This window comes from Triticum urartu, chromosome 4A (genome assembly GCF_056163025.1).
Source record: "Triticum urartu cultivar PI428250 chromosome 4A, HENAU_Tu73, whole genome shotgun sequence".
Taxonomy (NCBI): Eukaryota; Viridiplantae; Streptophyta; class Magnoliopsida; order Poales; family Poaceae; genus Triticum; species Triticum urartu.
Window position 1 is genome coordinate 602,334,744 of NC_141876.1, and position 27,297 is coordinate 602,362,040.

At 48.0% G+C, this 27,297-nt stretch overlaps 1 protein-coding gene across 1 annotated transcript; it reads left to right on the forward strand.

Annotated features, from left to right (window-relative positions):
- The first annotated feature begins 21,513 nt into the window (after positions 1-21,513).
- Positions 21,514-24,975, forward strand: LOC147977168 (uncharacterized). The gene is made up of 2 exons (XM_087519910.1): positions 21,514-21,638; positions 22,618-24,975. The coding sequence occupies exons 1-2, from the start codon at positions 21,621-21,623 to the stop codon at positions 24,826-24,828; spliced, it is 2,229 nt and encodes a 742-aa protein (XP_087376036.1). The 5' UTR covers positions 21,514-21,620; the 3' UTR covers positions 24,829-24,975.
- Positions 24,976-27,297: the final 2,322 nt, after the last annotated feature.

Sequence of the window (27,297 nt, forward strand, 5' to 3'; positions counted from 1 at the left end):
GAGGCATGACCTTCGAAGATGAAGCTGCAGTTCGCAAAGTTTGAGGTTCGTTGGATGGATTGGGCAGTGAATGAATGGTAGATAAGAGGCCCAACAACAGTACTAACATGCTCTGTGACATGATCAGATGTGTCACGCCCTATTCTTGAGGTGCACGACTCACGACGGGTAGCATGGGCACCGACAACCTCGTTGCACCTTTTCAGTTATGAGCACAAGGGGAAACTCATGAATCTTTTGCTGATGTCCTTGCGTAGAATTGGAGTGCGCCGGAGAAAATACAACCATGACCGGGAAACGAGGCAAGCTTTGACTATATTGTTCAAGGGGCTTCGTGTTAACATCATTTGGTCATGCTCGATCTTTATCATACTTTACTACAATCACGAATCATTTGCACCAAGACTTGATCAATTATGGCTCAATATATGAGCCCACCATGACCTTATCTTGACGCCATGTCTTGAATACTTCTCTTCCATACATACTTTCAAGATTTTGATGCATATATTGTTGGTATTCATTCGAAATCCATCAAATACCTCATATGGCACATTTGTTCATATGTAAGTGAGACCGTTAGTCCATAGGAATTGCCATTAGTTAGCGAAGTTCAAAACATATCATTATGTTGGTGGCTTTCACCCCCGAATCCTTCCAACAATCCTCAAGAAGCACATGTGAAACATTCGTGCATGTGCATCATGACGAAATCATTAGATATTGTCATTAATTACCAAAACCACTTATGAGGCTACATGCATTTTCAAATAGGAATTTCTATTTCTGTGCCGTCTATTCCTTACTTGTGCTCAGTTTTGCCCATGGCATCTAACTTTCCTCACTTTTCTGTTCCACCACTCGCCCCATGCTAACAAAAACGCAAACGGAGCCTTGCCGTTTGGTCAAAGCAATTGACCACTACCTTCTCAGTTACTGACCCGTGGGGCCGGAGATCTTAGGACAGGTTGGCCGCGTATGACAGGTGGGTCGTGGCCGTGACCGCTTATGACGAGTGGGACCTAGCTCGGTGACCTATCACTTTCTTTTGCCTAAATTAGCCCGACCCCGAGTGAGCCGACACATCCCCCACCCTGCCCCACGTCGTCGCTGTCGTGCCCCCTAGCAGCCCTACCGCCCACTCCGCAACCCCTCCGCCCACTCCGATCGTCTACCCGAGCTCCGATGGCGTAACGTAGCGGTTCTACCGAGCAGCCCTTCCTCCCATATGCCGGAACAATTCAAGATCGTTGGCCGAACGATACGTTTCTAATCGAAACCCTAGTAATTAGTATTCGATTGCAAGTCGATTGAATGGGCAATATGGAGCGATTGAATTTTCGTGTGTTGAGTTGCTCCAGTTTGAGATCAGTATCAACATCTATTTAGGATTGGACCAGCGGTAAGTGGCAGCTAGTTTGGAAATAGAAAACCCTAGAAAATAGGTTTTGATCCGAATAATCGAATTCGTTTTAAATTCTTTGATTTGCAAATTTGGTCTTTGGTTGATGGCAAGCAGGTCCGAGATGGAAGAGGGCGATGGATTTTTTTTGCGCTAGGGATGAGCTCTTGCTGGCTAAGTTCAAGGAGATATGCTCTTGGTTTCCGAGCGTGAAATCTCTCGTGATGCACTCACTGGGCCTGGCGTTGGAAGTGATAAAGTACGAACGGAAGCAGATACTTCCTAAAGGCTAGGGGCAGTCCCAATTGGGGCTCTCCTGCAGGCAATGATAGAGGCGATGGGTCTCTGGATCATCGACAGCGAGCCCACTAGTACGAGTACCGGTCCCTCTTGTCCTCGCTCAATCCAGAGGCGGAAGGGCTATGAATTTGCGTATTATTCATGTCGTCGACGAGGAGTCAGAGGAGGAGGATAGCGACGAGGAGGAGGATGAAGGAGAGGAGAGCTACCAGGGGGTTGCAGATTATCGCACATGAGGATGCACAAGACGAGGGCTATCAGGGGGTTAGAGATCATTGCACAAGAGGAGGGCTATCAGGGGAGTTGGAGATCATTGTACAGGAGGAGGATGCACAACAGGAGGGCTATCAAAGGGGGGGGGGGGTTGGAGATCATCGCTCATCCTGCTCAGGAAAACAAGAATCTACCAATTAATGTGGACAACGAGGATGAGAAAATTGTTGACCAGGAGCACATGGAGGCTGATGCCGGCAAGGATTTGGCGCTGGTCACCGTGGAGGCCGACGCTGGTTGCAAGAATGCCCTAATAGTGGTGGAGCAGTATGAGTTGTCGGTGCAGTTTTAGCAGAATGTTCAACGCTCCCACCATTATTTGGTTCGCCATCTTAAGCGTATCAAGTAGTTTATTTTGTTGCTTCTAGCTAGTGCTGAGGATCCGACATGTGGATGCCCTTTTAACTATAAACAATATGTTATATGAATGTGTTTAATCAGAAGTTGTATGCTATGTTTTGAATTTCCTACGTTGAGTGGGTTTTGCATGTTCAAAAAGAGTGTAACATGCAAAAGTTGCCAAAAATAGCAAAATGCAAAACTTACCAAAAACAGCAACAGACAAAACTTACTTAAAATGGGGTCAAACTTGCAACGTTGGCTTTTTAAACTTGTGGCATTGCAAGTTTATGATTTTGCCCGCTTACTAGTTCACACAAGAGGGCTTCATGCACATGGATTTCAATTTTTGAGGCTTTTTTTTATTTTCTTTGATTTTTTCCAAAACGGGGTAAAACTTGAAATGTTGACCATTCATACCAAATGGTTTGAAATTTCAACTTTGGCTGTCCCAAGTGGATTCACGACCAACATTAGACCATAAAATGATATTTTTGTCAATTTTCAGTGCCAAACTACATCACACTTACAGTTCAAATTTGAGCAATTTCTCATAATTCACTGTAAATCCAGTAAATCTTTGTAGTATAACAATAATACTCTGAAATTCATGAAACTTGGTCAGTGGTCGTCCAATGTGGTCTACTTTCTATGAAAAATAAAAAGACCAAGATTTATAACTTATTTCAGGTAGTAACTTCACAAAAAAGCCATTTCACAAAATTTTATAACTTATTTCAGGATGTGCTATGACATGTATTGTCAGGACCGGATTTTCGGGGTATTAATTTCCCAAAAGCGGCCCTTGTGCTCACCAGCCCCAGGATTATTGTTAGCTGATGAGGCACCAACTTGATACAGAAACTCCAAGCAAAATACAAGATATGTAGTACAAGACCATTCTGGCATATGAGTACAACAAATGGTTTCTAGTGGTTGATGGCGGAAGCGGTTTGCGGATCATCAGCGTCTATGGGACTCCATTTTCCACAGGAACAGCTGACCAGGGTAACTCCTATCTTCGCGAGGCTGCTATCTCCATTGCGTAGGTTCCGGGGCTGTTATCGCAACGCTCCTCTCCACGCAAGAAATCTGGCCAAGACAATAGCCAGGGACAAGCCAGTGAGTACTTTGAATGTACTCGCAAACATCATAAACACTGGTATAATATGACAAAAGATAATCATGCTCTGCAATATGCCATGGTCACTACGTCAGTCATAGATGAAAATCATGATGCATGCAAGCAGGTTAATCATGTCAAATATGACTATGCAATCAGAGAGTAGAAATAGAATGCACCGATCGGGTGTCTGAAGCGACGCCTCGAAAGGAAAATAATATAAGGCATGCCTCAGTCGGGCGTCTGAGCGGCACCACATAAAGGGCTTATATATAAAAGGAATAACAAGCATGCCACAGTCGGGCGTGTGTGCGACACCACATAAAGGGGTTTTAAGTGATTGGAAATAACAAGCATGCCACAGTCCGGCGTCTGAGCGACACCACATAAAGGGCTTATAAGTAATTTAAGCAACAAACATGCCACAGTCACGCGTCTGAGCGACACCACATAAAGGGCTTGTATAAGAATAATCACATTGAATATCCGGGAGGTAGAACCGTCCCAAGGATACTCAATAATTCAAATAATACAAATGGTTAGTCCACAATAATAATAATCATAATCATCATATGTCATAGGTCACAATCAATGTTCTGGTTTAGTAGTTTCTCCTCCGAAGACCGACACTAAGACCGATACTTGACCCATCCCAGACTGTAGTCCTTAACCATAGACACGGCTATTCGAATAGGTAAAATCTCTTCAGAGGGTGTACTCTTTACCCACGAGTAACAGATTTCTTTAGTCCATCGGGACTAATTCCGTCTACGGTCTTTTGATTGAAAACACACCTGCCCGCACACACCAGCCTAACTTATCGGTGCCTGGAATCACCCACGACACCCGTTAAGCAAAACTCTAAGTGTGGAGGCTACAACCTCGACTAGCATGCGATCACAAAATTTATACCGCGCGCAAACTAGGGGAGCTACCCCTTCGGCTACAACCGAAAACACCCATGCCCCCAGACCAAGTGGCATGCCTACCGGAGGCCTTCCGGTATCTTCCACCATGGCCTCTCTGTACGGTGTGTGCTAGGAAGGGGTTGACAACTTACTGAACCGTACCCTACCTGTGGCAGGGGCAAGTGGTAGTACGAAACAAGTATGGGGGTTACTGGAACAAGACTCGATCTATGGTCGACTCAGGAGGTTTAGATATTCCCTGCATGATTAGCATAACAAACATATTTCAACCAACAGGTAGAATCACCACTCCTCATACCTCACCATGCCCTACCGGACACAACCGTCTCGACGAAGACCGGAGACAAGTTTGTGTCTACCCAAGACAGATACTTTCCCGCCTTTCGCCTGGTAGGCAAGAAAGGTATACGAGGGGGATTACTATCACAAGCATATCCATTTCCAACAGCAAGATCTCTCATTATACACTCATGCGTATAATCATATCGTCTCATAAAATAACGAATGCTCCATGTCAAAGTGGCGGTGTAACCGTATCAAGCAACCCACAAAAATATTATGCCAGGGTTCAGAATGCTTGCCTTCAAGGTGTGGAGAGGTGAGATGCTCTCCAAAACTTTTGCAAGTTATAATCTCCCCTCCAAATTCCTATTTAAAAGAAATATTCAAATAACACATACTTTAAAAACAGTACAAAAAGTTGTCCTAATTATTTTTGAAATAAATCTTAAAATAAACTAGGTGGAATTTGAGAGAGGTAGGAAAAAGAATCAATTCATTTGGAGTTTTATTTAAAAAGATATAGCCAGTCAAAGTTTCAGTCAAAATCTGTTTTTTTAAATATAACAGAAAAGAAAACGTTTCGGAGGGGATTACGCTTTCTACTTGGCGAAAGCATATTCGGCAGAATACGCTTCCACTTAAAACACGCGTCGGCGGGGCTGGGTCGCTGACAGTGGGTCCAGCGGGCCCACTGGTCAGGTTTGACCGGTCGTCCCCCGCCTTCCATCTCCTTTGGCCGAACGAAGGCGGAGCTCTGGTGATCTTCGCCGGCGAACGACGGCTCCTCGAGGGCATCCGAGGGCAGGGATGGATCCGCCAGTCCAGGGCGGTCCTCCCGGTAGTTGCTAGGTTGGTAGGGGTGGAGGGGGTCACCGGCGGCGAGCTTCGCGGCGGAGATGGCTTCGGGCATGATTGGGGATTTGGGCTATGGTGGCTTCAGATCATGGCTGAGGGTTTGGGCGGCTCCACACGATCCAGGGGAGTCGGGTGGTGGCGTTGGATGGGCAGGGGAGGCCCTGGTTGCGACGAACGGAACTGGGATGTGGCGGCGGCCGAGCTGGCCGGGGACGGGGGGGAAGGCTTTCCCCCGATGATTACTGGCCGTGGGGTCTTCGAGGGGATGGCCTGAGGCTGCCTGAGTGGCTGGACGAGCTCGGGGCCCCTACTTATAGCGCGGCTAGGTCGGTTCGCGGCGGCCGTGGATAGGATCGTCGGCGACCGCGTTCTGTAGCCAAGGGCGCGTGGCGATGGTTGGCGGGGTCTGGCAAGGCGAGGGGATGAGCTTGAGCTGCTCAGGGGTGAGCTGGTGCGCTGGAGTGGCTCGGGCGGCGCCGTCCGCGGCAAAGGCTGCTGTGGCCGGCCGCTAGCCGCCATGGCCGACCTGACGGTGGCGCTGTAGGTCTCCAGGAGCTGGCTTGGAGGGCTCCGACGTGTGGATGAGGGCGGGCGTGGCTCTGCAGGCGAGCAAGGGCCAGGGGCACGACGTGGCGGCTCGGGCGCACGCACGTGCAAAACGCACGCTCTGGGCACGCCCAGCGCACGCACGCCAGGTGCTCGATGCAATGCCAGGGCGTGCTAGAGGTCTTGGGTGAGGCGGGAGTTTAACAGGTCTAGGTTAGAGTCATCTAGGAGCTTAATGGACATGCTAGTTTGTCCAGAGGTGCAAGGTCATAGCACAAAGACAAAAATCATGTCAAAACTGTCCATGCACTCAAGGTGTTTGACAGAATGCCAATGGCATCTAGGCAACTCTTGGGGTGGCCAAAATCTCCAGATCATAGTCTCTTTGGATGAATAAGGGGGTGGTAAAGCTAGTTTGGCAAAACTAGAAATTTGTTAGTGCAAGATTTTAAGAAAACCAATTCTGGACAGAAAGTTAACACTACTAGGAAAAAGCCTATACACAGAATCTTACCAGTAGCGCTGTACAAAATCAAACGCTACTGCTACTTAGTAGCAGCGCGCGTAAATAAACTGCGCTACTTCTATGACTTTTGCAGTAGCGCGTACTAGCGAAAAGCGCTACTGCTATGTTTGAACTGGGCGCACATGGCTAGCCCAACCTAGCAGTAGCGCGTATACTGGCCCAGCGCGACTGCTACTCTCCTTAGCTGTAGCGCGCTTATGTGTAAGGCGCTGCTGCTAACGGAAATAAAATAAAGTGAAAAACAAGTAGAAAAGTAAATGAAAATGAAAGAAATAGAAAAAGGAGAAAGGAAAAAAATAAAATGTAAAGAAAAATAAAATAAAATAAGAGAAAAAAAGAAGAAAGGAATAGCAGTAGCGGGTTTCAGGAAACGCGCTATAGCTAACTTAGCTATAACGCGTTTCCGGAAACGCGCTACCGTTACGTTTCACTTAAACAGCGGTTCCCACCCCCCCCCCCCCCCCCGCCCCCCGTCCACCACTTCTTCCCCAAATCCCTCGCCCTCGCCGCCGTCTCCCCAATTCATCGTCGCCCCACTTCGCCGCCGTCTCCTCACCGCCGCCGCCCGAGGCCGCCCTCAGCCTCACCGCCACCGCCCGAGCCCGCCCTCAGCCTCACCGCCGCCGCCCGAGGCCGCCCTCGACGTCACCGTCGGCGCCCTCCACCTCACCGCCGCCCGAGCCCGCCCAGGACCGCCGTTGCCCGTGCCCGAGCCCTCCCTCTCCGCCCCTGCCTCCGTCACTGAGCACCTCCCCGCCATCGTCTCTCCCCTCTCTGTAAGTCCCCCACCCCTCCCCCACTCATCTCTCTCTGTATTTTAGAGAAAAAATTAGTAGAGCAAAAGTTTGTTTATAGCAAAAAATTTAGTTTAGAGCAAAGGATGTTAAGTAGTAGATGTTAGAGCAAAAATTAGTTTAGAGCAAAAAATTTGGTTTACAACAAAAGTTAGTTAGGGCAGTAGGGTTTAATTAGGGTAGATGCTGCTTGTATAGTATATAGTGATACTAGTAGATGTTAATTAGGTTAGGGCAATAGTGGTACTAGTAGATGTTAATTAGATGTTTTTCAGTTAGGGCACTAGAGTTTTGCTAGGTTAATTAGGTTAGTAGTGCTGCTAGTAGTAGTGGTACACTAGGTTAATTAGGTGATGTTAAATGAATAACCTAAATGAATGAAATTAGTAGCTAACTGAAATTTTTTTCCTTTCATCATTATGGAGCACTGAAGTTAACTGAATTTTGTTCTATTAGTAGTTAAATGAACTTTCTTCTACACTTTGTTTTTGAATTAGCTTGTGAAATTTGGACATGTGGTTGCTCGTGTATATTTGGACATGTGTTGCGGTGTCGAAGAGGGATATTTGAACACTGTTTCCAGGGAATGAAGCTGAGTGGCCTATGTTTTGCCGGAATGTTGATTCATTTCTGTTCCGGCAAATTTCAGGTTCTCGATTTGTCCACTTTTTAGCAAAGGTCATGCTAAAATTTTCCGTGAATTTCGGCATGACTTGTGCTACAAACTAGGACATATCGAGTGCCCGTGATTTGCCGCACTAGGAAGGAGTCAACATTCCTGCAAAACAATAGGCCTTTTTTATGTCATTATTCATTTTATTAGGTCTAGAATTAATTGACTAGATTTAATCATAGGAAACATGGCTAGCAACGATGAATGACAGGGTTCTGGTGATTGCGACGACGCCTACCGGGCGGCAGACGAATTTTTTAGCCTTACCGACGATCAACTGATGTTATTGCTGGGCCCACCAGTGGCATCGGGGACTGAGACCGACACGCAGACCGGTGCTGAGACTGAGACCGGCGCTCAGACTCAGACCGGCATCGAGACCGACGCTGAGACTGAGACCAGCGCTGCCTCGGGGAGCGGAGCCGGTGTAGAACCGAAAGCAAAGAGGCAACGGGTTCCTAACAAACTCAGGACTACTAGAGTGGTGGTCACGGAGGTGGACGATGGCAATTTTGAGCCAACGGCGCCCGAGGAAGCGCGTCGATGCTACGGCAATCAAATAGGCTGCATCATACGGACAACCGCCACCATCAATGATGAGAAACTACAGAAGATAGAAAATATGAGGAGCTCCCTCCTAAAGAAGTTTCACCAGATATTCTTGTTCCCGGGCCGGAATGAGAAGGATTGTAAAGATCCAGATGAGGACCCGGCAATGAAGAAGATAAACAAAGACGCCATGACCAAGTTTAGCGACGCGTTGGCCGCCTGTTAAAATCAAGTGAAAGCAAGGATCATCGACAAGAAGGAACCCTACTCCGAGATTGTAAAGGATAATCCGACAATCACGGAAGAGCAGTTTCAAATATTCAAGGAGGCTTGCGAGGCCGAAGATGCCAAAAAAAGTCTAAGTACATGAAGGGGCTTCAAGAGAGGAACTTTGGGAGCCACCACCTCAGAAGCCGTGGTTACGGCGGAAAGAGGTCCAAATGGGTCAAGGAGGACGCGGAAGCCGCGAGTTTGGGCATCCCAGACCCCTTGGCGGAGTTCACCGTCCCCCAGGAGCGTGACGTCCTCAGGGCCCGGCACCGTTGGGACCCAGTGAAAAAGGTTTACGAGACAACACCGGTCATTACGGAGTTCATGAGACTGCTGGTAATTTTAGTTTCTGATCAATTCGACTGCACACGTTAGTCATATTTGTAAACGATCGTTGTGCCTTTTGCAGAGAGAGCAGCATAGGATTGCGGCCGAAAGCGACTCGCCGTCTGAGGCATTGGCGAGGCCCAGGTGGGACACTCCATTCAACCGGGCGTTGAACATATTGAAACAACAACCGGTGGATACTCGACCATCGTATGGACGCGTGCACGGTGTCGGAGACGGCACCACGTGGAAGAAGTACTACCGTGAGACCACGGAGGAGAGAAAGGAAAGACGAAGGTTAAATGAAGAAAACATCGACAAGAGGGTTGAGATTGCGGTTGAGAAGAAATCAACTCAGACAGTCGCAACAGCGGTAGCTGCCGCAAAACAGGTGGCTGTAGATATTTCTACTACCTTGGTTCCGGCTGTTTTCAATTGGACCAGGCAAAATCCAGAAAAAAATGCAGCGGACTTTCCCCTTGCCGACTTCTTGGCGGGGAGCAGCTCGACTAGCGTTGCACCAGCACCTGCAGCTGCACCTGCTCCCGCACCGGCTCCCGCACCGGACGTGCTAGGCGGTGCTTCGTCTTTGGCTGAGCTCGACGCCCTCACGGTATCTGTCACACCGGCCCCCTTCAATATAAATGTATAATCTCCCGTTTTCGTTGCCTTTCGGATGTCTCATGTCGCAGACTTTTCTTTGCAGGCCGACGAAACCCCGTGCACCATATTGTACACCATCGGCGACCAGAAGGTGGACGTGGGGAAGGCGACGATAATGGAGCCGAAGGAACCATTGTTCCACAGCCAGCCGATCCCCCCGAACGTCTTCAAGGTTTCCGTGGCCAGTGTCAAACCGGGCCACGAGAATTTGCCTCCTCCAGTAATACTAGGGGATGACGACAAGACACCGCGGCGGCTTGGTGATTGTTGCAATGATGGGTGGGTCCTGTTGTGGCCAAAGAGTCTGCTTCGTTTGGAGGCGGCCGGGAGCACACCCACGAGCACGCAGCCTCAGCAAGGTATGAACATCAACACCCCACCTACCCAATTAGCGTCGGGTGTCGGGTTGGGTGATAGCGGACGGGGTAAGGAGGAGACTCCATTAGTCGCTGATGGCGTCGCCATGGATGAGGATGAGGACGATGATGGTGCTGCTGAACAGTATGTCTATACTGGCGCCTCCTCGGGGTTTGAGCATCATGAGTCGGTGCCTGAATTGCCGTCTCAACATATTATGGACGACCTTCCGGTAGTAAAGAAGTTTAGGAAGAGAGCGAGGAAAGGCAAAAAAGCTGTTTTTATGATCCAGCCGCCTCAGCAGCCTCGGCTTCAGGACCGTATAGATATCCCCGATGCGGATAAATGGCATATCCCCGGTCAACCAATCCTACCTGCAACAGCGCTACGGTCTAGATTCGGCGATCTAAAGAGACTTCATGACGATGTGCTGCGGGTAGAGAAAGACCTCATCGCCTCGAAAGATCCAGGATACCCACTCTACGTGGTTAACGTTCCGCGGAAAATGTCGTACATCGACAACTTCCCCGCGGATAAGTTCTTCCTCCGATTCGATTACATATTCGACATGTTTCACGTGAAGAAGCTGGATTTTACGTTTGTCCGCCTTTATGCCTTGCACATGAACTACATCATCGGGGTTGAGCAGATATCTCATATTTGTGTCGCTGACCCGTACTACATGCACGAGGGCTTCTTGGGAGTCTGCACAAAGCACTGTGAATACGTGAGGGATTACATCGCCAGTTTCATGCTCGCCAATAAGGACAAGGGGGCGATTCCCGTGCCTTATCATCCCGTGTAAGTCATCCGCGCTGCTATCCTTCCTTCGATTTCAATCATTCATTTGCACGGTGGAGGCTAATTAATTTGAGGACTTATTTTGCGCAGCGGCGGGCGCACCGTCCTCATCATCCTCTACCCCCGATTCTTCCACGCTCTTTACTTGGACTCGTCGAAGAACATTCACAAAAAGGATTACACCCACATCAAGGATGTTCTCGACAGTGCTATGTATTACTACCAATCAATGGGTGGAGAGGTCAGGGACAAGAAGATAAGGGGCGGCAGGGTCGCCTTCGGCCATAAGACCGACTTCTGCTGCATCCAGCAACCGAACGATTCTCTTAATGATGGATTCTATGTCCTACACCACATGCTGGAGTACAGATGGGATCACCAGAACCTTCGCATGGCACCTTCTTCCAGCGATGCCCATATTCTGCAATGGGCAATGGACATAGGAGATATCGAGGATCATCGACTTCGAGCTGAGTTCTATAACATCCAGCGCGAACTTGCCCAAATCATCATGAAGGAGGTCGTCGGAAAAATAGGGATGTTCTACGGAGAAGGACAAATGTCGCGGGAAGACGTCTGAGCAAGGATAGCCTCTCAGCGTCTCGACCTGAAGCCTTTCACTAGGCTCGGGGACTATCTCCCTGACTTGGATGGATGGAACGACATGTTGGAGTGATTGTCGATATATGACAATGTGTCCGTTTAGTCCATACTTTTTGTATGACAAAACTTTGAGTTATGCACAGTGAAACTTTATTTGTGATGTAATTAAACCGTCCTCCTCCTCGACTAGCGAAAATCAATCTAGTTAGGGCATTTTGGGGTACGATGAACTTTGTTATTTATTCTTATGATATGTTGTTTCTATTTTTGCCAAGTCTGTCTCTTTCTGTTGCTCAACTATATATGTTGCATATCATCGACTCATGTGATGATGCAGGTGCATAGATCATAGATGGCGAAGAAGTGCTACGCCAGGAGTATATATACGACAAGTGGCCGGAGTGTCAGGCCCAGGTGTACCGGTTTCCGGTTTCCGAGCGACATGCAGTAGTTAGTTTAGGTTCACGCTAATGCGAGAGAGGGATACGAACTCATGTTCTCAAAGTGATAGCTCTTCTCGCGTATATCATTGTTTAGATGGATGACAATGTATTTGCATATCATTCGAGACTTGTATCGCTATTTTATAGATGATGACGAGAGACCACTTTCTGTTGGATGATGATTATGATGATGACATGATTTGATGAGACTAATTGTATGTATATGCTATGATTACATTTGTATGTGTATGATATGCTAAAGATTATTGTATAAAGCCTATTCAAATACAAAACAAATACAAAACAAATATGCAGGAAAAAAACTAATAAATAAACTAGTAGTAGCGAGGGGGAAATTTAGCATTAGCACCGCGTTATCAGTAGCGCGTCCCAGCAAACAGCGCTGCAGATAATATCAGTATCGCCCTTTCCCAAAGAGCGCTACAGCTATTCATGTATAGCAGTAGCGTGGGACAACAGGCGCTACTGCTATACGTTAGCTGTAGCGCCTTATTAGTAGCGCCGGTACCCGGGCTACTGAGAGGCCCAAAACCCTCGCTGCTGCTAGGCTTTTCCCTAGTAGTGTAAGGGCACCATTTCATGGACCAAAAATCTCCCAATGGGTCCAATCTCCTGGACTTAAGGGTTTTGTAGGAAGGTTTATAAGCAGGAGAAAGATCATGGGCACTAGAGCAAAATAAAATAGAGTTGCATTAGAAAAAGCCAAACTGGACCAAAGAGCAAAAGAGGATGATTTGCTCAAATTTTACAAAGAACACCAGTGGGTTATTGTATAAAGTGGAGTTATATGCTACTACTAACATCCCCTAATTTTGGTGGAAGTTTTAACTAAATATTTAAATAGGTTGTAGTGCAAAATTGCCAACTGGACCAGATTTGAAAATTTGGTGTAGAGCCCAAAATATCCAATGAATAACAGATATTTTTGCATCAAGGTGGTTTAAAAACATCACATGACATCCCCAAATTTTGGTGGGATTTTTAAATAAATTTATCAAAGGGTTGTAGTGCAAAAGAGGCTCTAAGGCTTATGAAAAATCATTTTAAGGAATAAAGCTCAGAGAGAAATAATTATGCAAATAAATCCACTGATAATGGAAATGTTTTTCTTGAGAGGGTAAACAAGTCCAGCAATATTTTGAAAGGTTTTCACTTGGGGTAAAAACGCCATAGTAACAAAGAAAAGAATGGCTCTGAAATCAAAAGAAAAATAAAAAAAGTTTAAATTTCCTCGCAAAATTTTAATTAATAAAACAAGGTAAAAATTTTGGGGTGTCACAACACTACCCCCCTTAAGAAAAATCTCGTCCTCGAGATTTGCTAAAAGCTGTTTTGAAAATATTACTCTTACCATTTCAAAAATAACCACTTTGCTTATGTAATAAATTGTGGCTACAGTGAGAGGGCAATAAGTGGTGTAAAACTATAGTGTGGAACACTGGCCCTGCGTGGAAAAATCCACATTTAGGTGAAAACGAGGGATTTCTACGTTGGATACAGTAAATTTAGAATAAATTCTAAATTTCTAAAATACGCTGGTCGTACCCGAGAGCACAGTGCTCTCTCTGGCTGACAGGTGGACCCAGGGCCCACTGTCAGTCTCTTCTTCTACCTCGGGCTCTCTCTTCTTCCTCTCTTCCGCGCGCTTTCCCGCGCTTTCTCCACCGGTGACGCCTAGCGTGTAGGGCATCTAGGCCGTACTGTGGTTGTGCGCGGCGTGCACTCACCTCGCGGGCCAGCGGGCTGTCGGCACTACTCGCGGATTCGCCTCCGAACACCGGCGATCGAGCGACGAGCGGCGCTGGTGGACTTCGCCCATCGTACACCGACCTCGAGCTACAAAATGGCTGAGGTGCTCCTTTCTTCTTCCTCACACCCGGCCTCGCTTCTTCTTCTCCTCCCTTCTCCTCCATTCCCGTTTGCAGAAGCTCGGGACGAGGCTCTAATGGCGGAGGCGATGGCGGACTGGTACGTTTTCCTGATGTGCGGAGAGCTGGCGGCATTGCTGGGGTTCTCCGTGCTCCTGTGCGCGATGATCCTCGATGATCGTCGTGATGCTGCCGCTCGAGTGTTGGCTCTCCGCGGTGGCGGTGATCACGAGGATTAGGTGTTGTGTCGGGTGCTAACTGTTGTCGGTGTGCTGGAGGTAACTTGCACCCGGATGACTATCCACTAATCTCTCCTTCAGAGACTGTGGTGTGTTAGGGAGATGATTAGTTAGATGCAACCTGATTACGTGGTTTTGCAAGTAGTGTATGTGTTCGAGTGGTTGTGGTTGTGAGTCTGCTGCCGTGGTGCTGCGTGAATAAAAAATCCATGTCGTGAGGAGATATATGTTGTAGCAACTCAGGGAAAAGAAATCTCACTCCAGGATTTCTCGCGAGTGAAAATTAGTTAATCAAAATTAACAGCAGCAAAAACTACCCACAATAATTGAAACCAAATATTTACCTCATCGCACAAGATTTAGAATAACACACATAAGTTACAACACAAAACTAATTGCTGGAATAAGAGAACATAGCAGTGACGTCTACAATGAAAACGGCAACTGGACGGGGTCCCGAGAAAACGTCTCTGGTACTGGGACACACTCCTCTTCTATCGGGGGAAGCGGATTGACTAGTCGATGAACGCGTCTCTCCTGGTCGGGCCTCAGTGATCTGCCGATGGCGATCTGAGGATTTAAATCAGCGAGGCTCTAGAGATAACCCATTACTCGGTGGGTCAAACGCTCTTGAGCGATGACATACTGGGCAAGGTTGGCCAGTACTGGGTCTCTCTCAATTCGTCCACCGGGAAAAGATGCTACTTCTCCGGGTGTTGCATGGCTCGGAAAGTAATAATACCGTCGTTCGCTGGCATAGGGTACCGCGAATCGAAGGAGAACAAGCGCTTCATGTGCAGCAACTTCTATGGCCATTTGTGGAGTTGGCATAGATTTCCCCACGAAGGAAACTTCCGTTGGGTCCTGGTTTGAGTTTACCGGGGGGGGATGTGCACTACTGCCCAATATTTCGAGGTGGATGGGGTGATCCTCAATTTGAGCAGCTCATACTGGGGTGGCTGGGTAGAACCCATGGTACTGCAGGTAAAGTCCCACAATATTTTAACAAAACTACCTGGGGTGGCATCTGGGGTTCTCAAATAAATACTAGGGCTCGGCATGGCAAGAAATGGCTGTGAAGGTTGTGCCCAAGGTGAGGGGTACTTGGCAAGGTCACGAGGTGGCCTTTTATATAGTATCCAGACTAGGTTCTTTACCGCGGTGAGGGGCAACTGGTTTGTTGGTTCTGCTCTATGGGGGGCCGGGGTCAATGCCACAGATACACATATCTCACAAAAGCGACGCATTACTGTGGGTGCCGTCGGGGTTGGTTTTTTGGTAGCTACGCCCGGAATTAAAAATGCAACCATACATCAACATATAGCTACTATTTAAAAAAAGGGCGCACATGCAGACAACATTGTGGCGATACAAGATCACACAATTACAGGGTGTGGGCATACTAAGACTCGGTACTACTCGAGTGACTTAGTCTACCTCATTTATATCTAAGCGGGCGTGCCTTGTGGACGCCGAGGCTTCTCCACGGGTTTCACCGTCGGGGTTAGTTGGAGGGGGTTGAGGTGTTGCAGGGTCGCGGTAGCGATGATGACCATCGCGGGGGTTGTTGGCCACAATCCCGTTGGAGCGTGTTCCCAAAAGGCGACGAAGCACTTCTGGGGACATCAACGCATTATGGTTGATGGCTGGGGCAGACCTCAAGGATTCGATTGGTTGTCCGAACAACACGACTGGGCTGTCGGTGCCGGGCTCCTCTTCTCCTCTTGCTGGGGCTCGGCGAACCAGTTCCCCACGAGTTGCGATCAGATCAAGGGTGATTTGATCGAACAGTCCCTCTAGTGCACTTACATAGCGCACCAGATGCAATAATGCAGGATCCATCTTGTGGTCTCCGTTGGCAACTTGGGGTGGTCTACCATACCCGTCACGGCTGGGGTAGTAGTAGAACGAGCGACAGTTAACTCTGGGCGACAAGTGCCGGAGTTGAACTATAGCCTCTTGAGCAGCTAGTTGGATGGCTTGTGGTTCAAAGGAAGTTGTCCTTCCGGTGAACCTGTAGGGGCGTTCTGGCGATAGACCCCTACCATAGACGTGCACAGTGGCCCAAAATTGACGGCTCTCACCGCTCATGGACACTTGGTACACAACATATTCTGGGGGCTCTTCTAATGCAAAGGCACGGCGGGTGAGGTTTGCTAGCACAGTCACAAAACCTCCAAGGTTGGTTGCTGTGGTCTCATTGTGAACAATGGGTCCAGGCATTATAGCTCGGTTTGGGGGTAGAGGCTGTGATGTGCTGGGTTGAGGCTAGCGTGCCTTTTTTATAGAAAAAGGGGATGGAGTCTTCCTTCGCACGCTTGCGAAAAAGACTATTTAGGGGCCGGTCACTGGCGCGTGATCGACAGGCTAGGCTGGTAGGTTGGGCACCGACTGCCAAAAGGTGTCGAGCCCACTGTGTGGCCATCTTACATGAGAAGCTTGGCTGGGGTTTTGGTTAAGGTCTGGCGGGTTGGTTAGCCTAGGTTTATTGACCTGGCTAAGACAGGATTAGCCAATGGTCAGCCTGGCTCTGATACCAAGTTTGTCAGGACCGGATTTTTGGGGTATTAGTTTCCCAAAAGCGGCCCTTGTGCTCACCAGCCCCAGGATTACTGTTAGCTGATGAGGCACAAACTTGATACAGAAACTCCAAGCAAAATACAAGATATGTAGTACAAGACCATTCTGGCCTATGAGTACAACAAATGGTTTCTAGTGGTTGATGGCGGAAGCGGTTTGCGGATCATCAGCGTCTATGGGACTCCATTTCCCACGGGAACAGCTGACCAGGGTAACTCCTATCTTCACGAGGCTGCTATCTCCATTGCGTAGGTTCCGGGGCTGTTATCACAACGCTCCTCTCCACGCAAGAAATCTGGCCAAGACAATAGCCAGGTACAAGCCAGTGAGTACTTTGAATGTACTCGCAAACATCATGAACACTGGTATAATATGACAAAAGATAATCATGCTCTAAAATATGCCATGGTCACTACGTCAGTCATAAATGAAAATCATGATGCATGCAAGCAGGTTAATCATGTCAAATATGACTATGCAATCAGAGAGTAGAAATAGAATGCACCGATCGGGTGTCTGAAGCGACGCCTCGAAAGGAAAATAATATAAGGCATGCCTCAGTCGGGCGTCTGAGCGACACCACATAAATGGCTTATATATAAAAGGAATAACAAGCATGCCACAGTCGGGCATCTGTGCGACACCACATAAAGGGCTTATAAGTGATTGGAAATAATAAGCATACCACAGTCCGGCGTCTGAGCGACACCACATAAAGGGCTTATAAGTAATTTAAGCAACAAACATGCCACAGTTGGGTGTCTGAGCGACACCACATAAAGGGCTTGTATAAGAATAATCACATTGAATATCCGGGAGATAGAACCATCCCAGGGATACTCAATAATTCAAATAATACAAATGGTTAGTCCACAATAATAATAATCATAATCATCATATGTCATAGGTCACAATCAATGTTCTGGTTTAGTAGTTTCTCCTCCGAAGACCGACACTAAGACCGACACTTGACCCATCCCAGACTGTAGTCCTTCACCATGGACACGGCTATTCGAATAGGTATAATCTCTGCAGAGGGTGTACTCTTTACCCACGAGTAACGGATTTCTTTAGTCCATCGGGACTAATTCCGTCTACGGTCTTTTGATTGAAAACACACCTGCCCGCACACACCGGCCTAACTTATCGGTGCCTGGAATCACCCACGACACCCGTTAAGCAAAACTCTAAGTGGGGAGGCTACAACCTCGACTAGCATGGGATCACAAAATTTATACCGCGCGCAAACTAGGGGAGCTACCCCTTCGGCTACAACCGAAAACACCCATGCCCCCAGACCAGGTAGCATGCCTACCGGAGGCCTTCCGGTATCTTCCACCATGGCCTCTCTGTACGGTGTGTGCTAGGAAGGGGTTGACAACTTACGGACCCGTACCCTACCTGTGGCAGGGACAAGTGGTAGTACGAAACAAGTATGGGGGTTACTGGAACAAGACTCGATCTATGGTCGACTCAGGAGGTTTAGGTATTCCCTGCATGATTAGCATAACAAACATATTTCAACCAACAGGTAGAATCACCACTCCTCATACCTCACCATGCCCTACCGGACACAACCGTCTCGACGAAGACCGGAGACAAGTTTGTGTCTACCCAAGACAGATACTTTCCCGCCTTTCGCCCGGTAGGCAAGAAAGGTATACATGGGGGATTACTATCACAAAGCATATCCATTTCCATCAGCAAGATCTCTCATTATACACTCATGCGTATAATCATATCATCTCATAAAATAACGAATGCTCCATGTCAAAGTGGCGGTGTAACCGTATCAAGCAACCCACAAAAATATTATGCCAGGGTTCAGAATGCTTGCCTTCAAGGTGTGGAGAGGTGAGATGCTCTCCAAAACTTTTGCAAGTTATAATCTCCCCTCCAAATTCCTATTTAAAAGAAATATTCAAATAACACATACTTTAAAAACAGTACAAAAAGTTGTCCTAATTATTTTTGAAATAAATCTTAAAATAAACTAGGTGGAATTTGAGAGAGGTAGGAAAAAGAATCAATTCATTTGGAGTTTTATTTAAAAAGATATAGCCAGTCAAAGTTTCAGTCAAAATCTGTTTTTTTAAATAAAACAGAAAAGAAAACGTTTCGGAGGGGCTTACGCTTTCTACTTGGCGAAAGCGTATTCGGCGGAATACGCTTCCACTTAAAACACGCGTCGGCGGGGCTGGGTCGCTGGCAATGGGTCCAGCGGGCCCACTGGTCAGGTTTGACCGGTCGTCCCCCGCCTTCCATCTCCTTTGGCCGAACGGAGGCGGAGCTCCGGCGATCCTCGCCAGCGAACGACGGCTCCTCGAGGGCATCCGAGGGCAGGGATGGATCCGCCAGTCCAGGGCGGTCCTCCCGGTAGTTGCTAGGTTGGTGGGGGTGGAGGGGGTCGCCGGCGGCGAGCTTCGCGGCGGAGATGGCTTCGGGCACGATTGGGGATTTGGGCTATGGTGGCTTCCGATCATGGCTGAGGGTTTGGGCGGCTCCGCACGATCCAGGGGAGTCGGGTGGTGGCGTTGGATGGGCAGGGGAGGCCCTGGTTGCGACGAACGAGACTGGGATGTGGCGGCGGCCGAGCTGGCCGGGGACGGGGGAGAAGGCTTTCCCCCGATGATTACTGGCCGTGGGGGCTTTGAGGGGATGGCCTGAGGCTGCCCGAGTGGCTGGACGAGCTTGGGGCCCCTACTTATAGCGCGGCTAGGTCGGTTCGCGGCGGCCGTGGATAGGATCGTCGGCGACCGTCGTTCTGTAGCCAGGGGGCGCGTGGCGATGGTTGGCGGGGTCTGGCAGGGCGAGGGGATGAGCTTGATCTGCTCAGGGGCGAGCTGGCGCGCTGGAGTGGCTCGGGCGGCGCCATCCGCGGCAGAGGCTGCTGTGGCCGGCCTCTAGCCGCCATGGCCGACCTGACGGCGGCGCTGTAGGGCTCCAGGGGCTGGCTTTGAGGGCTCCGACGTGTGGACGAGGGCGGGCGTGGCTCTGCAGGCGAGCAAGGGCCAGGGGCACGACGCGGCGGCTCGGGCGCACGCACGTGCAAAACGTACGCTCTGGGCGCGCCCAGCGCACGCACGCCTGGTGCTCGATGCAACGCCAGGGCGTGCTAGAGGTCTTGGGTGAGGCGGGGGTTTAACAGGTCTAGGTTAGAGTCATCTAGGAGCTTAATGGACATGCTAGTTTGTCCAGAGGTGCAAGGTCACAGTACAAAGACAAAAATCATGTCAAAACTGTCCATGCACTCAAGGTGTTTGACAGAATGCCAATGGCATCTAGGCAACTCTTGAGGTGGCCAAAATCTTCAAATCATAGTCTCTTTGGATGAATAAGGGGGTGGTAAAGCTAGTTTGGTAAAACTATAAACTTGTTAGTGCAAGATTTTAAGAAAACCAATTCTGGACAGAAAGTTAAGGGCACCATTTCATGGACCAAAAATCTCCCAGTGGGTCCAATCTCCTGGACTTAAGGGTTTTGTAGGAAGGTTTATAAGCAGGAGAATGATCATGGGCACTAGAGCAAAATAAAATAGAGTTGCATTAGAAAAAGCCAAACTGGACCAGAGAGCAAAAGAGGATGATTTGCTCAAATTTTACAAAGAACACCAGTGGGTTATTGTATAAAGTGGAGTTATATGCTACTACTAACATCCCCTAATTTTGGTGGAAGTTTTAAATAAATATTTAAATAGGTTGTAGTGCAAAATTGCCAACTGGACCAGATTTGAAAATTTGGTGTAGAGCCCAAAATATCCAATGAATAAAAGATATTTTTGCATCAAGGTGGTTTAAAACATCACATGACATCCCCAAATTTTGGTGGGATTTTTAAATAAATTTATCAAAGGGTTGTACTGCAAAAGAGGCTCTAAGGCTTATGAAAAATCATTTGAAGGAATAAAGCTCAGAGAGAAATAATTATGCAAATAAATCCACTGATAATGGAAATGTTTTTCTTGAGAGGGTAAACAAGTCCAGCAATATTTTGAATGGTTTTCACTTGGGGTAAAAACTCCATAGTAACAAAGAAAAGAATGGCTCTGAAATCAAAAGAAAAATAAAAAAATAAAAGTTTAAATTTCCTGGCAAAATTTTAATTAATAAAACAAGGTAAAATTTTTGGGGTGTCACATGTATGGGGTGCCATGTTTTGGCTATGTTTATTGTGTTAAAGGTGCATGGAGTTTCTTTCTCCCATTGCAAGTTTGCAACACACGGGCATGTTTGCTAGTAAAAGAGAACGAAAGTGCAAAGGCTTCAAACTCGCTTTGTTTGTAAAGAACCCAAACACTACACAAGAGAATGCGGTGTCAAAAGCTAAATAACGAACCGGGATGGAGAAAGTACTTCTTAATTAATGATAAATTGATAATAGGAGGCAAACCTTGCTCTGTTTTTTTAAAGCATTATGTGCGTCTGTGTTTGATGATGATGGATGATCTGGTTGTAGCATGTGGTTTTGCAGACCTTTATGGCGGGCATGCATGGCATCTTCATCAGCACATATAAAGTTCAGCAGCAGAGGGCATCTATCTATATATGCTTGCTTGCGCGCGCTGAAAGTCCAGGCAAGAAAGAAGATGTCACCACCTCATTTCCCTTTTTTCTTTCAGACGAGAGGAGAGAGACAGACAGACAGAGAGATACCCTGCTTAATTAACAAGTAAACACGACGACTGATCTCGATCGAGTCTTGTCGTTAGTATAAAACATGCAAGTGCCTGCATACACCAACCCAAGGGAGGGAGAGACCAGCCCAATATATATCATCATCTCCGCCTCTACGGTGTAAATTACGGCTGCAATGAAGTCTGCCGCCTAACTATTTATTTGCACCCTCGATCAGCAGGAAATGGGTCGAGAAGAAATGGTATGCATTTGTTTATTTATTTATTGAAGGTTAACACTCTACATTTGATCTAAAGCAGCAAGTTTTTTTATTGTACATTTATTTATTTATTTTTGTTCCAACCAAGCCAAACGCAGTGTCATAAGAACAGCTAGCACGTGTGTTTCTGTTAGCCATGGGCGTCCTAACTATGCAGAGATCTGACATGTGCTCCTTGTAATTTGTATCCTTTAGATGTTCCGTTTTGGGTCAATAAAATCCATCATTTATCAAAAAATAAGAGTTGAGCTCTGCACTTGAACTCAGTAGGAATATTTTTAATTGTTTCCATACAAATATTCAGTAGAAATTAGTGGGTCAAGTTCATCTTGAAGACCGTGTCAATTTCTTTGTTTTGCGATGCCATAGAGCATGCATATACACTGATATTGCATTAGCCATTTGTTTTTGCGTATTATTAGTCCCTTCTTAGCTCTGCATACTGCTATTCTGGCTATTCCAGTTCACAAATAAAAGTTCTAGTATTGTCATAGTCAAATAATATTTTCAAGTTTTACTAAATCTATCAGAAAGTATGGTAATTTTTATGAGGTCGCCCCACTAAACATATAAGGACACTATGGTCTTCTGCCAAAACAATATACCCACCCATAGTCTTTTTTGGAGACGTCCGAACGCCTGTCCACTTCGCCACGCAGCGCGACGTGACCTGGTGCGTGAACGGATGGCTGGGCGTGCATATTTATGTACATACATGGCGGGTATCGCCGTGGACAGACAAGCGGCAAGTTTTTAAAATAAGATCATCCTGCCTTTTGTTATGAAAAGGTATGTGTTAATCTCAGTCGTCAATGTGTTTAGTGGGGGTGTACCAAATAAAAAGTGAATTCTTATATGTTTATATATCTCATCAAACAAAGTTGTTCCAGTCATTTATTACCTGTCAATAAAAAAGTTGTGCTGGTCATTTAAGGTTAACGCTCATGGTGATGGTGGGCAGGGACTTTGGAATTCCACGGTTACGAGCTTGTCACATGGTGCAGAAATGTTGTGGGACAGCCCAAAGGCAGCAGTGATCCGGATCAAGGTTCTCGTATCATTGGTTGCTGGTGTCCTACTGCTCCTCGCCATCTTTGGGTCCCAGCGGCGCCGAAGCAGGAACTGGTTGCTCCAGAATGGTGTATTTGGGGCGTTTACCTTGTCCTTCTCAGTGGCAACTTACATACTTGGTTCTATGCAGTCTTCTTTGCTGAAGAGCACCATGTACCCTATCTGGGCCGTATCTCTCATCATGCTTCATGGTTGCACCGACTCTGTCACAGCCTATAGTCTGGAAGACAACAAGCAGCTCACAAGATCCCTCTACCAGGCTGTTATGTACAGTGCATATGCTTTTTTCCTCTTGATCAGTGTGCGGACGCGCTACACCCCGGCACTTTTTTATATGGTTTTACTTGCTTTTGTCAGATATGCACAAAGATTTGCAGTGTGTCACCTAGCAAGTAACTCATATAACTGGAACAAAATAGTTGCGGATCACATGTATGAGGAGCAAGCTAAGGGTGTGTTTGTCAACATGGAGCACTGCAGTTACCTGGTTGAGTGGCCTGTCTACAAATCCAAGTTTGATGCTCCCACATATGCAACACAGTTCACAACTGATCCTCAGAAAGATGATGAAGTCATCGACATAGGGAAGATATGGCAGTGCAAGGAAGCACTAGTCTCAGAGCTAAAGGATGCATGCCTTTCCTTCTCTCTTTTTCATCTGCTGAGAAGGCGCTACTTTGGGTTTGCCTGTGACGAATCCAAGGAGAGAGCACGCAATTTTGTCTTCAAAGGGCTTCTAGTTCTATCTGCAGATGGTGCTATGGACTACAACAGGGTGTTCAAGGTGCTTGAGGTTGAGTTGGCCTATACCTATGATTTCTTCTTCACCAAGTATGCTGTCATTTATTATGGATCAATGGCTGCAACAGTTTGGTCCCTGTTTTCTGTCATCGGCTTATCTATCACGGCATGCATCACTGCTATCACCAGCAAATTTAGAGATGATGTTGTTATCACCTTAGTGATACTTGTATCCACTGCTTTACTTGAATTCCTACAGCTCTTGTTCTACTGGATGGGCATTTGGGGCAGAGTATCATTTGTTTGTCAGTCTATCAGAGAAGAAGCAAGAAGCAACAGAAACAAAGCGAGCACAGGGGGATTAAAGGAGTTTCTTGACAAGGTTTGTGTGTGTCTTGCATCTTGCATCATGGGATTAAAGAGGTTTCTTGCCAAGATTGGTGTGAGGTTTGCCCCATACAAACACTACTGGCAGCACAAGCTTGGGCAGTACTCATTACTTGATTCAGTCAGCCACAATCCTAATCTGTTAAAGCATAGATCTGCATGCAAGTTATTATTCGTCAGTTGCTTAATGGGGACAGTGGTGAAATTCTTTCACCTTATGGACTTTAGGTTCTTCCATCAAACAAATGTTCAGGCATTGCGTGTTCGCAAGAAAGCTGGGAAGTCTGTCAAGTTGCCTGATGAAGTAAAGAAGGCGGTTATCTGCTCCCTTAAAAGTATGGAGGGTAAACTAAGCAATGGGCGATCTTCTTTAGAGTCCAATGGAGCACAATGCCTCTTGTGGGCATGTGAGTGGGAAATACACCTGGATCCAAGCTGGTCCCAGAGAAAACAGAGTCAGACACACATTATTTTGACTTGGCATATTGCAACATGTTACTGTGAGATGCTAACACTTTCCCAGGAATACATGATACCTTTTAGCATTGCCACAAAACTGTCGAAATATTGTGCATACTTGGTGGTCTCTGCACCAAAGCTTCTTCCTGGGCACCATTATGATACAACACGCAAGTTCGATGCAGCAGCAGTAGAAGCAGTCACATACCTACAAAGGGCGGAGAGCAAGTACGAGGCCATGAAGATTTCACCAATACCGGACAAGACGGAGAAGATCTTCGAAAGCGGCGTCAAACTGGGGAAGCAATTGGAGGACATGGAAGAGGGCGCCCGCTGGCAGGTGATGGCTGATTTCTGGGCCGAGATAATGCTCTACCTCGCGCCATCAGACAATGTCGAGGAGCACATCGAGCAGCTGGCAAACGGCGGCGAGTTCATCACCCACCTCTGGGCATTGCTCTCTCATGCAGGCATCCTTGAGAGGGACCAGGAGTATCAAGGTGGAGTCGTCTAACCAACACCGGGTGCATAGTTTCCTTTGCATTGTTTTCAATTTCTGTGAGTGTGTTTCATTTGTGCTTGTTGGAATAAGTGGCATGTACCGCTGTTTGTGTTCGACGCATGAACTTTGTGATTGGTTGTTTGTGGCGTCTGATATGTCTATAAGTCTGAACTGATTTTTTTTCTGCATTTTGTCAGTGATTGCACTGATCCTGCTGTAATACGATCTATGACTATTGGATTTAGACATTTGGTGACTGTCACATATGTGTATTAAATGTCAGGTCCTTTTTCACATGAAATACTGTTAGGATCTGGTTGCAGGAAATGGTGATTTGTAGGCCTAACTGAATACCACTACAGGTTGTTTGTGCAATTTTATCCCTAAATAATGGAGGTTCTGAACTTCTGTTGGATCTAGCTAGTGCAGATGGAGCAAAGGAGTTGCGGCCTCGGTGAATCAGGCAATTCAATTGAAGACTTTAGAGCTGGTTAACAGGTACCATTAAATCCTTCTTTTGTTGTAGGCAAGCTAGCTGTGCGGCGGCGAAGATCGCTGGCGGTCCCATGCACACGATGCGGGATGGAGGTTTGTCAAGAAGATCCGGGTGAAAACCCTGCTCTCGGCTACTTTCCAAGGCCAGCGATGGTGGCACTCTTCTGTCTCGTACCCTTTTTGAAGGCATCGCCATCGAGAAGCTCTACACCTCTATTCCCCTCCTCCGAGGAAACCCTAGATTGGTCGATCGGATGACGGCGGCGCTCTTGGAGGTGTGCATTGGCACGAGGGGGTTGTGGACGGTTTCAGCAGTTGAGTGAGACGTTTCATGCGACGCATCGACGATGTGGAGCCTCGATGGCGTGGCGCACCTGGGTCTTGGAGACGGATGTGTCGCCACACTAATTCATCTTCAGAGCAGGAAGCATCGACCTTGCCAGGCATGCCGCCACACTACCACGGTGCCAAACGATACCACCTCCCTACTCTGGTCCATCATCACACATCCGTCTCCAAGACCCTGGTGCGCCACGCCATCGAGGCTCCACATCGTCGATGCGTCGCATGAAACGTCTCACTCAACTGCTGAAACCGTCCACAACCCCCTCGTGCCAATGCACACCTCCAAGAGCTTTGACCAGTGGACCTCCCCACCCGGTTGTGTTAGGTCAGCCCATAGGAACACTTTGGAGCAACATCCGGGCCAGACCCACAGCAAGATCCCCTTCGTGTAGACCCCACGCGTCTGTTTCCCCCCCTCCAGGTGCCGGCGGCAGCGCCGTCCGTGAGGGGGGGCACACCCCGGACACGCGTGCCGGGCGTTTTCAACCGCCACAACACTTCCAGACTTGTGAGAGGCCGCCTACGCAAGATTTGGCGGCATGCTAGCCCCCGGTGGCCGCCGGCCACAGCCTAGACGCGCGAAGGGCAATCCGCGTAGAGGGAATTTTTCGGATACTTCTCCATCACCAAAAATTATGAAAAAATACCATCGTTCCTATAGCACATGTGCCCACGTCGTGCAAAAAAAATCATGATTTTATCGCGCTCCGAGTATTTAGTAATATTGACGCCGCATCGTTACCGCAGAACGTCTACTACCGTGTCATCGCCGTCCGTGAGGGGGGCCACGCACCGGAGACGCGTCCCGCCTCTTCGGACATGCCACCACACCACCCCGCATGTATGAGGGCCCGGTGCGACGCTCCGGTGGCATTGCTACCCTCCAGTGCCCCCGTCCCGCCTAACCCTGTAGTGTTTGACCTCGGGATCTACCCCTTTGACTTTGCACGGACGGGCTTTGACCAGTGGACCTCCCCACCCGGTTGTGTTAGGTCAGCCCATAGGAACACTTTGGAGCAACATCCGGGCCAGACCCACAGCAAGATCCCCTCCGTGTAGACCCCACGCGTCCATTTCCCCCCTCCAGGTGCCGGCGGCAGCGCCGTCCGTGAGGGGGGCACACCCCGGACACGCGTGCCAGGCGTTTGCAACCGCAACAACACTTCCAGACTTGTGAGAGGCTGCCGGCGCTAGATTTGGCGGCATGCTAGCCCCCGGAGGCCGCCGGCCATAGCCGTAGACGCGCGGAGGGCAATCCGCGCGGAGGGAATTTTTCGGATACTTCTCCATCACCAAAAATTATGAAAAAATACCATCGTTCCTATAGCACATGTGCCCACGTCGTGCAAAAAAACTCATGATTTTATCGCGCTCCGAGTATTTAGTAATATTGACGCCGCATCGTTACCGCAGAACGTCTACTACCGTGTCATCGCCGTCCGTGAGGGGGGCCACGCACCGGAGACGCATCCCGCCTCTTCGGACATGCCACCACACCACCCCGCATGTATGAGGGCCCGGTGCGATGCTCCGGTGGCATTGCTACCCCCAGTGCCCCCGTCCCGCCTAACCCTGTAGCGTTTGACCACGGGATCTACCCCTTTGACTTTGCACGGACGGGCTTTGACCAGTGGACCTCCC